The sequence below is a fragment of the Malaclemys terrapin genome, chromosome 1 (genome assembly GCF_027887155.1).
Source record: "Malaclemys terrapin pileata isolate rMalTer1 chromosome 1, rMalTer1.hap1, whole genome shotgun sequence".
NCBI lineage: Eukaryota > Metazoa > Chordata > Testudines > Emydidae > Malaclemys > Malaclemys terrapin.
The window spans coordinates 122,085,790-122,100,919 of NC_071505.1; the positions used below are offsets into that span (position 1 = coordinate 122,085,790).

At 41.8% G+C, this 15,130-nt stretch overlaps 1 protein-coding gene across 11 annotated transcripts in view; it reads left to right on the top strand.

Moving 5' to 3' along the window:
• Positions 1–15,130, top strand: part of PPFIBP1 (PPFIA binding protein 1) — a 172,717-nt gene that overhangs the window by 90,954 nt on the left and 66,633 nt on the right. For all 11 annotated transcript variants that reach the window (XM_054037371.1, XM_054037361.1, XM_054037379.1 and 8 more), the window contains 2 exons: positions 1,662–1,867; positions 11,245–11,331. In XM_054037371.1, the coding sequence (XP_053893346.1) occupies positions 1,662–1,867; positions 11,245–11,331 (293 nt within the window). The remainder of the gene's footprint in view (positions 1–1,661; positions 1,868–11,244; positions 11,332–15,130) is intronic.

The window sequence follows — 15,130 nt, forward strand, 5'->3', positions numbered from 1 at the left end:
GGCTTCAACAATCCCACATACAATAATTTCCTTTAAAAAAAAAAAAAAAAAAAAAAAAAAAAAGCTTAAAAAAGTGCCTGCTTTGCTAGAACTGACTTTTCTCCACAATGCTATCTTCTTAAAGACCTCTGGCACACATGTTCAGTGTATACAGTGGGTCATAGCGTCTGAATTATGAAGGGCCCAAGTAGGCTTGGACAGCATGGGGTTTAATGTAAAAATAAAGGGTGGTTATCAGGATGTTTAAGACACCAAAAACTTAATTACATATGTCTTTACAAACCTTTACATAATATTGCAAAGGAGTTGTTAATTTTGTCCTATCACCTCTTATACTTCTGCAAGGGATTTTTCTCTTTTTAATGTTCTCAAAGGGAATTAATAGTTGGAATGCTTGCATTTTTCAGACTGCCAGACAAATGAAGGCTTAGAAGGACGTGTACATTCTGCATATATCTGCAATATCCAAACAGTTAACAGCATAAAAGATGATACTTTGTCGTTAATGTCTCATTGTGTCTAGGCATTACAGTATTAAGTCGTTACAGACGTGACAGTCTAAATCAGTGTGTTGAAGTATCGAGACAGAATTAGCTAAGCTAACTTAAATCAGCTTTAACTGTGAATTTCTTCCCTTTTTTATTGAACCTTTAACTTTAGAGTGAACGTCCTTTGTGTTAGTGAATAATAACTTTTGCTTATTAATCCTCACGTGTGAATGCCACAATAGCCAACTTGTTTGGGCTTAGGGTTTTAATTTTAGGGGAAGTCATTCAATATTTCCTTCTCTCCCTCTTCATTTATTCTCTTTATTTTTTTAAAGGCTTCCAAGCCCTTGCATCAGGGTAACCTATCTTTTTGAGTATCAGAGGGGTAGCCGTGTTAGTCTGAATCTGTAAAAAGCAACAGAGGGTCCTGTGGCACCTTTGAGACTAACAGAAGTATTGGGAGCATAAGCTTTCGTGGGTAAGAACCTCACTTCTTCAGATGCAGGTCTGCATCTGAAGAAGTGAGGTTCTTACCCACGAAAGCTTATACTCCCAATACTTCTGTTAGTCTCAAAGGTGCCACAGGACCCTCTGTTTCTATCTTTTTGAGTGAAAAATGTTGACTGCAATTCCCTGTGGAACCCATCAGTGTCTCTCTTGGGTCATATAATCACCACAGAGTGAGACAAAACATTGCTAGGGCTGAGCATGTTTCTTCCATAGTATTACCAACCTCTGGTAGCCTTAGGGAGCTGGGGGACCAAACTGTGCCTTGAACTCCAGTGTGCTTTGTATTGGCATGTTACTCTGCTGCAAGACAGTCCTAACAGCCTGTGCTATATTATGTTAGGTTTACTGTACATTAAAATTGTAGAAAAGATACAAGTTACAGCTATCATCAGGACACCAGATGAGTATCAGTGAAGAATTACTTATGTCTGTGCTATAACCTGGAGATGAGCGTGCGTCCAAACACCCGCATAATCTGGGAAGTTCAAAATCCAGATCCAGGTCTGAATTTTGTTGGTAATAAATATTTTGTCACTAGGAATCCCTGTAGGTGCCGAACCTCCTAGATATATTATAGCAAGTCTCATAATTGTATTTATATATTTATTTACTCTTGTGGCTTATCTAATGTAATCCTTGTCTCTTTACCTTGCTTTTGTCTAGGTTCCAAGGCTTTGGAGTATTCCAATGGTATATTTGATTGTCAATCCCCTACCTCCCCATTCATGGGGAGCCTGCGAGCACTGCATCTTGTGGAGGATTTGCGTGGTTTATTAGAGATGATGGAAGCGGACGAAAAAGAAGGACTGCGATGTCAGGTCCCAGATTCTACAGCAGAAGCTTTGATTGAATGGCTCCAAAGCCAAATGGTACAATATCCCCTTGACTTTCTTATAAAACATTGGGTGTCCTGTCTTACAGGCTACAGCTGATCAGAAAATGGGTTTTTATTTTCTACAGAAAAATTCTGAATTTTCAGTCAAAAATTGAAAACCAAAATATTTGGGACAAAATGGGAAATAATTTGGTTCAGGAAAGCTGCGGCAGAGCCTCATGTCCTTTATAGCCTGGGGTCCCTGGTTGGACATTTTCCATGATGTACCACAGTATCTCCTCATGGTGGGAAAATTTTCCAGTGATTGGGCATTCAGTATTTTTATGAAAAAATCAAAATTTTATGTGGAAAGCAGACACTGTTAGTGAAAATTTTAGTTAGTTGAAACCCAATTTTCTATCAAAAATCAGTCTTGATGGAAAATTTTTGATCAGATCTACTGTTTACACTTTTTGGTATTAATAATCTATCAGGAAAACTTTTAGAATGACAGCATCTTTAACTGACTGTTACGTTGGTTTAAGAAGGAAATTTTCTCTTGCCCATGGCTTGTTACTACTGCGTTTGAGAGCAGCGTGTTACTCTGTAGTAGAGTGTGACTTAGGAAAGCACAGAGGAAGTAATTATGCACAGTATATGTGAGACAGAATTTAGGGCAGCCTCTTCAAAGAGGCCTCAGCCTGACCACTAATTTTGCATCCCTAATCCCCTTCCGGTTGCAGTATTCCTGCTGTACTTGCTTGCAGGTGCAAGTGAAAGTCTTCCTTGTTTGTGAATACCTTTGGTGCTGGTTTGGTGGCTTAGGGGAGAATACATATCTCAGGGGAGCCCAGGTGGTGGAAGTGAAAATTATGTATTAGACCTCATACTTCAGCGTTTGTCAGTCTCTACGTCTATGTACACATTAGCACAAACGTCAGTATATGTTATGTCAGTCAGGAGTGTGAATAAGCCATCCCTGAGCGATGTAAGTTACATCGACCTAAGCACTGGTGTGGAAGCTCTCCTGCCAGCATAGTTACCGCCCGTCTCGGGGACTGGAGTAACTAAGCTGACAGGAGAGCTCTCTCCCATCGGTTTAGAGTGCCTGTGCTAGCAACACTACAGCTCTGTAGTGTAGCCACGGCCTAAGTATTAGCGATCAGAATAACACCTAATGCAAGGAGGGGCAGGCCACATCTGCCTACTGCAGAGTTTTGCAGCTTCCTCTGAAGGAGCTAGTGCTGTCTGCGATTGGAGATCAGATACTAGACTAGATGGACCTTGGGTGCACGTAGGGGGAGAGAAGGGAAGCGGGCAGTTCTTGTTTTCCTAAGACTGCATTCTGTTTGTAGCATTCACAACACTGCATGCAAAATCAGTTGTGTGCAAAATAGAGGCCATTTTTTAATATTTGCCCCCGTAAGAATGTAATGCTTTTCATTGGTAGAATTTGCTTCTATTTGATTTCAGGTGCCATCTAGTGGCACATGTAGTTCTATGAAATCTCAGTTGAGAGATACTGGTCCTGGGAATAATACAGCTGCTGAACTTTTCTCTTATTGAAGGTTCTAGGAGGAGAGCTGTGTTTTTGAAGTAGCTTTTGCTTTATACTATTCAAGTGACCCAGGGCCTGATCTAAAGCCTGCTGAAGTCAGTGGAAGTCTTTTCATTGACTTCAGCAGGCTTTGGATCAGGGCCCACAGTGTTGAAATCTGTGATCAAGACCCAAAGTGGCATAACATATGGATGTCAGAAGGAAGAGATTGAATTATATGGAATTCGATTCTTCAAAATATATAAAGTTAGCTATAATTTCAGCACCTCGAATGTCTGTAATTCACAGTAATTAACATCAACTCTAGCTAATACCAGATGTGTGTGGAACAGACGTAAACATGGGACTCAATCATGTGCTGTCCAAGAGGTTGATTTAAAAAAATATATATATTTGAATGCTCGTGAAAGGTGCTAAGTAAATTATATCCATGATTAATGAAAAATCTCTGCAGGTAAAGCATGGACGGTACAAGTTTGGCTATGCTGGTCTGCCAGTAGTATACCATGTTCATGAGCGGGAGGGGCCATCTGTATCAGCAAGAAGATAGTTCCATCTCTGTGACTGTTCAGATTCTCTGCTAAGACTATCAATAAGGATGCCAAATAGTGCCAGTTTGGGTGGTGGGTTTGTGATGCAGATGTGTCTGCCTATTAGAACCTGGAAAGAAATCACCAAATTCTTTTCACATAGACCATCAAACAGCTGTCAGATGGTAACAGCTTTCAGTTACTGTTGTCACAGGTAGAATTTGAATTCGTAAGCTAGATGGGAAAGGGTCTGGATTAGCATTCCTCATATAGTTCTGTATAATGTGGTACAGTTAACAGAGATTTATTTCAATCCCACAATATTGAAGTTGGCTGTCTCAAGTTCTCCTCATGGCTCTTCCTGACCTCACACCAAATTGTTCCTGCTGTACTTACATGAGTAGCCCCTTTGGGATGACTCGCAAAGGAAGGAGAGCAGGATTCTACACATTAGCATTTAAAAACAAAAAGAACTTCCTGTTTCCGATGTCCTTTTTACATAAAGGGACAAGTAGTTAAGTTAAAATATGGATGTGAAATATTTTGAGGAGAATGGTTAAGTGTGCCAAATGGCCAGTTGGAACCAGCTGTACGTGTTGTGCACTAATATCTGATCATGGAGTTGTTTATATAAAGTGATCAAGTAGTTTCCATTGAGGAATTCAAAGATAAATTAATATTTCCATTGAACAAAATGAGCTCTTAACATCTCCATTTGAAATCCACAATGTGTTAATTAACTAAATGTGATAGAATTAAGCTGCTTTTCTTGTCTGCTTTTCTAACTTAGGTGAATAAAAAAATGTGCAGTGGAAATCATACACGCATTTCCCTATGTGCATGTTGGAAGTGGATGGATTTATGTGATTAAACTAAGGCTAGATCTACACTACCCGCCTGAATCGGCGGGTAGAAATCGACCTCTCGGGGGTCGAATTATCGAATCTCGTCGGGACGCGACAATCGATCCCCGAATCGGCGTTCTTACTCCACCAGCGGAGGTGGGAGTAAGCGCCGCCGACAGAAAGCCGCAGAAGTCGATTTTGCCGCCGTCCTCACAGCGGGGTAAGTCGGCTGCGATACGTCGAATTCAGCTACGCTATTCACGTAGCTGAATTTGCATATCTTAAATCGACTCCCCCCTGTAGTGTAGATGTACCCTTAGAGATGTGCCCAGTCATTCACAGTTTGGATCTGGAGTCCGGCTTCTTCACAGTTCAGAAGTATTGGGATCCAGAGTTTCAGTGTCTCTCATCATAGACACAGGGAATAGCTGTGACGTTCACAATGAGATGATAACCTTTCCTGAGTTTCAGGGCTCTTCAGTTTGTTGCTAATGAATAAAAATTCTCATTCTATTCTAATGTGTATCTACTTAATTCATATAGTGCCCAGGGCAAAGCATTTATTCACAGTCTCTTTTCTCTGCGAATAGATCTGTTTTTGTTTCTCAATGCTTTCCAGATCAGATATGGTCAGTTTGCAAATACATTTTTTTTTTATTTCTAACTATGAGTCCTGCAAATTGAAAGGCTGTCTTTTTATCCTTCTTGTATATCATCATGGGTAATAAAGTATTTCAAACCAAATTCTGCTTTTCATTGCATCACTGCAACTCTGTTGCTTTCAGTTTGAACTAGATACATAATTCTGTTGAAGCACCAGGGGAATAGAATTCAACTCCCTCTCCCAGAGTTGGCTCCAAGGTACTAATAAGAGTTAAATGCAGCAAAACCTTTTTTAGTCACTAAAGTCAGCAGCTCTGGCTGGGAACACTTACCCGGGAGCAAATCTCTTGGGTAAAGAGGTATACATTTGACCTAATCGCTTTTATGAGTGGAGCCTCACTTTAAGCAATGAAGAGTAAAAATCAAACCGAAAACCATAAAATCTAAAGACACCTGTCAGTCATAACTGCATCTTCCTCTTACCAGGACCGGCTTCCTCTCTGGGTAGCAGGCACTCTCAAACTGCCAGCAAGTTTCTTAAAATGCTTTCCCATAACCATGAGCATCGCCTCACTCTTCTCTGAGTTGTTGTTGCTTTTTAAGTGATATTAATTATTGATTACAGAAAAAACATGGTCAAGTTGAGTGAGTGTCCTGTGCCTTTCTGGGAAGGATGCTTGCATAACTCACTCTGTCTTGTTTAAAGATGGGACTGGTGCAGAAGCCCAGATCTAAGCTCCCACTAAGTCCCACTAAACTCCCCGAAGTTTAGATCCAAACCTTTCATCCTTGGCCCATTTCTAGTGGTGGTGGTGGTATAACTCTGCGTGCTTTTTATACAGAGGAGCCAGTGATCTTTAACAGCCAGTGACCATTTTTTAGCCAAGTTTCATGTCAGTTCATGTGTATTTTCAGCTTTTGGTAATGAGTTGACTTGTGATGCTGACAGTGATTTCCTGACTCCGTGCGTGTAGTTGTGGCCATCCTCTTGTAAAATCAGCTGCAGGATCTGCCTCTTCTTTAATGAGTTAATTCTTTCAGAAGCTGGCCAGATTCCTGGGAGCTAATAAAACCAATAGTATTCTTTATGAAGGCATATTAGGTTTCAAAGATAAATTTGCTTGTCTGAGATAAGTGTACTGAAATAAATCAGCCCTTTTAAAGATGTGGAGTGGTTCCCATGTGGCGGAAGTAGATCACTAGCCAAGAAACATTACATGTGATTTATTCATGGAAAAATCCTGTATTCAAGTGAAGATTTATTTGATTTTTTTTTTTTTTTTTTTTTTTTTTTTAAGTGTAGACATAAGGTAGATTAATTTGATTTAGACTGACTGGGCTAGATCCTGAAAGCATTTTATGATAGTATGAGGCACATTTAATCTCTCACCCCTTGAGACCTGAATTCTGATCCTGCCAGAGATCATAGGTTGAAAGGAGTGAGATGATTCCATCCTAGCCCCTAGTGGAAATTGCCCATATCACAAATTGTCACACAGTTGAGTTTTTGCTCGTGAGAGGCCTAGCTGCGGAGTGCTCTTTGACCACAAGATATCCTTCCTGCTAGGTATGACTATCAAGTTTGGTCTGTCTTTGATGAAACAAGTGATTTGAGATAGCAGGGAGCTATCTATCCTGTTGCTTTGCTTGGTCTCTTTGATAAGTTCATGCATTGTACCCTGTTGTTCTCAAACAGCCACAAGGGCAGTATGGCCAAACCAAAACATTCAAAAGTCATGAGTAGGGGGTCACAAATCCATGATTGTCTTAAAAATCATGAGCGTTTAATGAGTAATAAATGTGGTGGTCTTTCCATTTGCCTCCTGGTGTTTGACTCTGTTAGAGTTCATGTTTTCAAGATCTTTTTTCTGAAACCATGAGGTTATAAACTTGTTTTGGTAATAAACAAAGCTGAAATTTTCAGATAATCACAAGATTCCAGGAACTGGGGATTTATACACCAAATATTATGAGATTTGCAATAAAATTGTGAGAGTTGGCAAAAATATAATGGAGTATAATTACTGATTCTGATTACTGAGCGGGTGGCAGTTTAAAAATTAAAACACTGAGGTATTTGGTATTGTGAGGGTACAACATAACCTGACTCCTAAATCATCTTCTCCTAAAACTTTAAGTAAATCATGTTTGAGACTTGAGAATGTTCAATTATTTTTTCAATTATTTTTCATTTTTGCTTGGCCTCTGCACTCGTGCGTTCCACCACTCTTCCACCTATTAAAATAATAGTCCATCAGTAAAATCAGTGTAAAAGACCTAGTGTTCTTAACCATATTTATATCTTGATGCTCTTTCGGTTTTTCCAGTTTTCATGAAAATCAATAAGGTTCTGCCCACTGATGCCTAGAACATTCTCTGAAAGTAGGGAATTGGTCGAACGTGCTATCATATGATTGACAGAGAAGCGTCATTGAGTTGAGCATGAGACCTTGGTTTAATCAGGTCTAGTCTACACTACAGACCTATATCAGTATAACTACGTCACTCAGGGATGTGGTCTCTTCACACACACATACACCCCCCCAAGAGGGCGATGTTATACTGACCTAATCCCCCAGCTAGACAGTGCTATGTCAGCGAGAGAGAGCTTCTCCCATCGACATAGCTATGGCCTCTCACAGAGGCTTAAAAGTCTTCATTAAAGCACTAGAGCAGCGCATTGGTGCAGCTGTGCTGATGCAGCATTTTAAGTATAGACCTGCCATCAGTCAGCTCTGTCTGTTTTTACACAGGATTTACAAAAGGTTTCTTGTTTATGTTGATTTGGCAGTTTTGTTAAAACCTGTCATTACCAGTACAATAAAAAAATCTGCTTTGAGGAAGAGAGAATACAGACATACTACTGCCCAAAATGGGATTCCCATCTATTTATTGATGGAGTATTTTATGGCAATATTTTTAAATGAAATTTTTTTTAAAGTTCTCAGCTCCAGATATGGTCTGAAGATTTTTTTAATTAATGATGTGGAGAAAATTCACTGTTGGGCACAGACCAAGCCTGGGCCATTTGGGGCAGAAAGGAAACTTTCTTCTAGAGCTTAGAAATGAAGTGTCATAGCATTGTTAGCCAGTATAGCATTTTGCTATCACCGCTCATCAGTTTTCACCCTGATTTGGAAGACTCTCGTGCTTTAGAATAAGTGCAATAAAAAGATATGGCTCTGTATGTAGATTTCCATTGGAGTCCGTCTGTATTGATTTTGCACAGAAAAGAAGAATGAGCCAGTGGTTAGGATGCTCGCCTAGCACTTTGGAGACCTAAGTTCAATTCCTTGCTACTGTGTGTGACCTTGAGCAAGTCTCTTAACCTCACTGTGCTTCAGTTCTCCATCTATAACACAGGGATGATATTTCCCCACTTCATATGGGTGTTCTGAGGCTACTGTGGTGATGGGGCTGTATAAGATAGATAGAACTTGCAATGGAAAATGTTGATCAAACAAATATTTTCACTGTTTTGATTTCAGAAAACTAAACAGAGATACCAGTTATGTGACACTGATTTACAAAATAGCAGCAAAGGCTATGAACATTTGTTTTTCGCATTATTCACACACCATGTAATTTAAAAGAAAGCCCTTCCCTTTAGCAGCCAAGAAGAGTTTACTTGGGAAACTCTTGGACTTGTTTGGCTTGTCTTTCTCACTTGTCTGTGAGATAAATCCCGATTACTTCAGCTAAATTCCAGTGAGCGCCAGAACAATTTGATGTGAACACCGACAATGGCTAAGCTTTGCCCTGGTGCTTAGAATCCAGCAGAGCCGGGATGAGCAGTGATACTGGCAGGTTATTCTGCATCAGGAATCCTTCGAGCACAGGAGTACGCATGATGGACAGCTACAGTGTACTCTGGGGCACGCTTCCTGCTCCTCTGAGAATGCTGATCCTGGTGCCAGGTATTGATCGCTTGAGTATAAGACAGAAATTCTTGCCTTTCTGGGAAAGTGATACATGCTTCTAGGCATCTTGGTGTACCAGGGAGATACTGCATGGTAAGAAGAAACACGCCCTCTGCCACAACACTCCAATATAGCAAATGGCAGGATTTACCCCAATTTCTTGAGGGCTTAACCTTTAACTGCTTAATATTTCTAGAATTTTAAACTGAGTGGTCCTCCATTATATTTTGTATGTTGTAGTGCAGTTTGCGAGAGTACAACAGGATATCGGATTCTTGGAGCATGCTTGGAGTTGCAGGGCTGTTCTGCTGACTCATGCAGATGGTCATTAGACCCAGCTTGGGGAATTTCTTTTAGTATGTATTAAGAAGACAAAAAGAAGGAAAGAAACAGGACCTGATCCAAAGACTACTGAAGCCAATGGGTGTCTTCACTGGTTTGTATCAGGCTCCCATGCTTCCCCGAGTGATCTATATGAGGATAGGAAGAATATTTTAAAAATAACTTAATTCTGATATTGTCAAATGCTTTGAAATAATGATGAGCGTGAAAGAACTGTGTGAATTAAATCAATTCTGTTCTCTATTAAGATAGTTTGTTTGTTTTTCTGGTGGAATCATTATGAAAAAGAGGTCTCTCCGATGATTCATTTTCCTGATGTGTTTTCAGTTTCTGGGCTCCTGGGTAGCATCAACATATTTTTTTTCTTCTTCAGACTGCGGCAACTTCTTAAAGGAATGTATTTACAATACAAAGTTTTGCTTACACAGTAAAATGTCTGAGGTTGTGACGGGATGCTCTGTATTGTGTGTTTTTTTTCTAAATTACTCTGTATGTACCATCATGCAGCATGTTGCTTGTAAGCAATGATAACATTTGAAATAATTCTTTTTTTTTCACCTCAGATGAGATATTTTGTAGCTGTGTTTTTGTTGTTTTTTCACTTGAGAGCTTCCTGAGGTACTCATCTCTTTGCCAGTGTGTCTCAGAATGGTACTGGCTTATGCAGATATTTTTAAAATGCTGAATGTGCAATAAGTGAATTTGTGCAATTGGGTCACAGAGGACCAATTTCTTCCTTCTCGTCTAAGTCCCCACGCGCTCCTTGTGCTGAAAATGTAGTCCTGTGTCTTTTCTTTATATTGTAACCCTTTTAGGCCAGGAAAATGTTAGGAATAAAATCTGTGTTTAAACTGTGCAAATTAACAACACTATATAATTTTTATCCATAATAAATATTTGGATTGGTATCTAAAATCTGGTCTTTTTACAAGCTACATAATGAATTGAACCTTTAAGATGAATACATTTAGGTTCTGTCTATTGCTACAGAATTAGAGCCAATGTTTTTTGCTGATTGCTATGTGCTTTAGCTTTAAGGAAATGCTTATTTAATTTTCATATGATAGTTTGCTGAGTCATCTCAAGACCCATATGTAAATCTGTGGTAGAGCTCATCCTTGAATCAAGGGATCACAGGTGATGAGAGTTTGCTTGAGAAAAGTGACAGATGCTATTTTAAATAAATTGAAGAGATGCTAATTTTAAATGAATAAATTCTCTTAAAAAGCTAACAGGGACGGTGCTTTTGGTGGGGTTTTGTAGAGCACAGTCTTTTTATTTTCCTTTATTGCTTCCTCTTGTATTAATCAAAGTCTACATGCTGAAAGTGATGCCTAGTGGGCCAAAATCTCTGCTACTGTAACTTGCACTCAGTGGAGTTACAGCAACAGAGAATTTGGGTCTGTGGGGCCAGATCCTTGGTGTAAATCAACATAGCTCCAGTGACCACTGGTTACACCAGGTGAGGATCTAGTCCATCATTTTTATATTTTAAACCTTTTTCTTCAAGTGACCAGCAATATTGCATGTAGCTGGAGTTTGTAGGGTTCAATTATTTTGGAGTTTTATTGATGAAAAATGCTAACAATATGATCGCATATAAGCCACACTTTTTTTTTAAATTTCTTTTTCAGACTAATGGACATATATCTGGTAATGAAGATGTATATCAAGAAAGGCTAGCGCGTCTGGAAAATGACAAGGAATCTCTTGTTCTGCAAGTAAGTCATTTCCAAACCTAGGTTTTTTTCCTCTTCTGTGTATAGATTTCAGAGTGGTAGCTGTGTTAGTCTGTATCAGCAAAAACAATGAGGAGTCCTTCCGGCACCTTAAAGACTAACAAATTTATTTGGGCATAAGCTTTCGTGGGCTAGAACCCACTTCATCAGATGCATGGAGTGGAAAATACAGGAGCAGGTATAAATACATGAAAGGATGGGGGTTGCCTTACCAAGTGTGAGGTCAGTCTAACGAGGTAAATCTATTAACAGCAGGATACCAAGGGAGGAAATACAACTTTTGAAGTGGTAATGAGAGTGGCCCATTACAGACAGTTGACAAGAAGGTGTGAGTAACAGGAGGGAGAAATTAGTATTGGGGAAATTAGGTTTCGGTTTTGTAATGACCCAACCACTCCCAGTCTTTATTTAGGTCTAATCTGATGGTATCCAGTTTGCAAATTTATTCCAGTTCTGCAGCTTCACGTTGGAGTCTGTTTTAGAAGTTTTTGTTGTTGAAGAATTGCCACTTTTAGGTCTGTTACTGAGTGACCAGAGAGATTGAAGTGTTCTCCTACTGGTTTTTGAATGTTATGATTCCTGATGTCAGATTTGTGTCCATTTATTCTTTTGCGTAGAGACTGTCCGGTTTGGCCAATGTACATGGCAGAGGGGCATTGTTGGCACATGATGGCATATATCCCTTTGGTAGATGTGCACGTGAGCGAGCCCCAGATGGTATGACTGATGTGGTTGGGTCCTATGATGGTGTCCCTTGAATAGATATGTGAACAGAGTTGGCACCGGGGTTTGTTGCAGGGTTTAGTTCCTGGCTTGGTGTTTTTGTTGTGTGGTGTGTAGTTGCTGGTATTTGCTTCAGGTTGGGGGGGCTGTCTGTAAGCGAGGACTGGCCTGAACCCATGTAGATGTAGAAGCTCTCTACATGAACATTCCACTCAAAGATGGACTACAAGCCATCAGGAATAGCATCCCCAATACCATCATGGCAAACTTGGTGGCTGAACTTTGTGACTTTGTCCTCACCCACAACTCTTTCAGATTTGAGGACAATTTATACCTTCAAGTCAGTAGGACTGCTATGGGTACCCGCATGGCCCCTCAGTATGCCAACGTTTTTATGGCTGACTTAGAACAACGCTTCCTCAGCTCTTGTCCCCTTACACCCCTACTCAACTTGCACTACATTGATGACATCATCATCTGGACCCATGGGAAGGAAGCCCTTGAGGAATTCCACCAAGATTTCAACAATTTCCACCCCGCCATCAACCTCAGCCTGGACCAGTCCACACAAGAGGTTCACTTCCTAGACACTACAGTGCTAATAAGCAATGGTCACATAAACACCACCCTATGCTGGAAACCTACTGACCGCTATACTTACCTCCAGCTTTCATCCAGACCACATCACATGATCCATTGTCTACAGCCAAGCTCTAAGATACAACCGCATTTGCTCCAATCCCTCAGACAGAGACAAACATCTACAGCAGGGGTTGGCAACCTACGGCACACGTGCCAAACTCGGCAAGCGAGACGTTTCTGAATGGCACGCAGCCTGCCTGGTGAGAGGAGGAGGGGCGGAGGGGCTGGAAAGTGCCATGCTGGGGGAAGAAGCAGGGGAGAGGGGAAGCTTGGCTGCAGCAGGACCAAACTTCTGCCTCCTGCCTTGGCAGGGAAGAGCGGTGGTGGTGGGGGGGGGGGTGTCCCGGCCCCCCGCCCCACTCAGCCCCCCCCACCGCTCTCCCCTGCGGGGGCAGGAGGCAGAAGCTTGGTCCTGCAGCAGCCAAGTTTCCCTCCTCCCCCGCTTCTTCCCACAGCATGGTGCATTCCGGCCCCTCTGCCCCTCCTCCTCCCTCTCCCTACCAGCGATGGCCCTAGCGAGGGGGAGGGGGAAGAGCGGCAGCGTGCATACAGCTCCGTAGGGGAGGCAGAGAGAGGTAGGGATGGGCCTGGGGGAAGGGGGTTTAACAGGGCATATCCCTCCCAGCCCCCTGCCATGAGCTGCTCAGGGCAGGGGGCTGGGAGCACCCCCACAAGCCGAGCACCCCACCTTCTGCCCTGCACCTCCCCCCACCCCAACACACACCCATTCCTCTGCCCTGAACCCCCCACACACCCAGCCTTCTGCCCTGCACCCCCACATCCCCTCAGCCCTCTGCCCTGACCTCCCCTCAACACCCAGCCTTCTGCCCTGAACCTCCACACCCCCTCAGCCCTCTGCCCTGACCTCGAGTCGCCTCCAACACCCAGCCTTCTGCCATGCACCCCCCACATCCCCAGCCCTCTGCCCTGACCTCGAGTCGCCCTGCTCAGTCCACTGCAGGCCTAGGTGAACAGAACCCCTGGCTGGCAGCGAGCTGAGCAGGCTGGCAGCGTAAGATCAGCATTTTAATTTAATTTTAAATGAAGCTTCTTAAACATTTTTGAAAGCCTTGTTTACTTTACATATAACAATAGTTTAGTTATATAATATAGACTTATACAGAGAGACCTTCTAAAAAACGTTAACATGTATTACCAGCACGCGAAACCTTAAATTAAAGAGAATAAATGAAGACTCGGCACACCACTTCTGAAAGGTTGCCTACCCCTGATCTACAGGATCTCTATCAAGCATTCTTAAAACTACAGTACCCACCTGATGAAGTGAATAAACAGATTGACAGAGTCAGAAGAATACCCAGAAGTCACCTACTACAAGACAGGCCCATCAAAGAAAGTAATATAACGCCACTAGCCGTCACCTACAGCCCCCAACTAAAACCTCTCCAGCTCATCATCAAGGATCTACAACCGATCCTGAAGGATGATCCCTCACTCTCGCAGACCTTGGGAGACAGGCCAGTCCTTGCTTACAGACAGCCCCCCCAACCTGAAGCAAATGCCAGCAACAAAAACATCAACCCAGGAACAAAACCCTGCAACAAACCCTGGTGCCAACTCTGTTCACATATCTATTCAAGGGACACCATCATAGGACCTAACCACATCAGCCACACCATCAGGGGCTCGTTCACCTGCACATCTACCAATGTGATATATGCCATCATGTGCCAACAATGCCCCTCTGCCATGTACATTGGCCAAACCGGACAGTCTCTACGCAAAAGAATAAATGGACACAAATCTGACATCCGGAATCATAACAGTCAAAAACCAGGAGGAGAACACATCAAGCTCTCTGGTCACTTAGTAACAGACCTAAAAGTGGCAGTTCTTCTTCAACAAAAAACTTCAAAAACAGACTCCAACGTGAAGCTGCAGAACTGGAATAAATTTGCAAACTGGATACCATCAAATTAGACCTAAATAAAGACTGGGAGTGGTTGGGTCATTACAAAACCGAAACCTAATTTCCCCAATACTAATTTCTCCCTCCTGTTACTCACACCTTCTTGTCAACTGTCTGTAATGGGCCACTCTCATTACCACTTCAAAAGTTATTTTTCCTCCCTTGGTATCCTGCTGTTAATAGATTTATCTCGTTAGACTGACCTCACACTTGGTAAGGCAACCCCCATCCTTTCATGTATTTATACCTACTCCAGTATTTTCCGCTCCGTGCATCTGATGAAGTGGGTTCTAGCCCACAAAAGCTTATGCCCAAATAAATTTGTTAGTCTCTAAGGTGCCACAAGGACTCCTCATTGTTTTTGGGTATAGATTGTATGCTTTAAATGACTGAATGAGAAGCTTTGAGTGTTGACCTGCAGTCATGCAACCTTGGGCCTGAGAGTTTATTTAATCTTGCTAGTTGAGCTTATTCACGAGGCCTCTA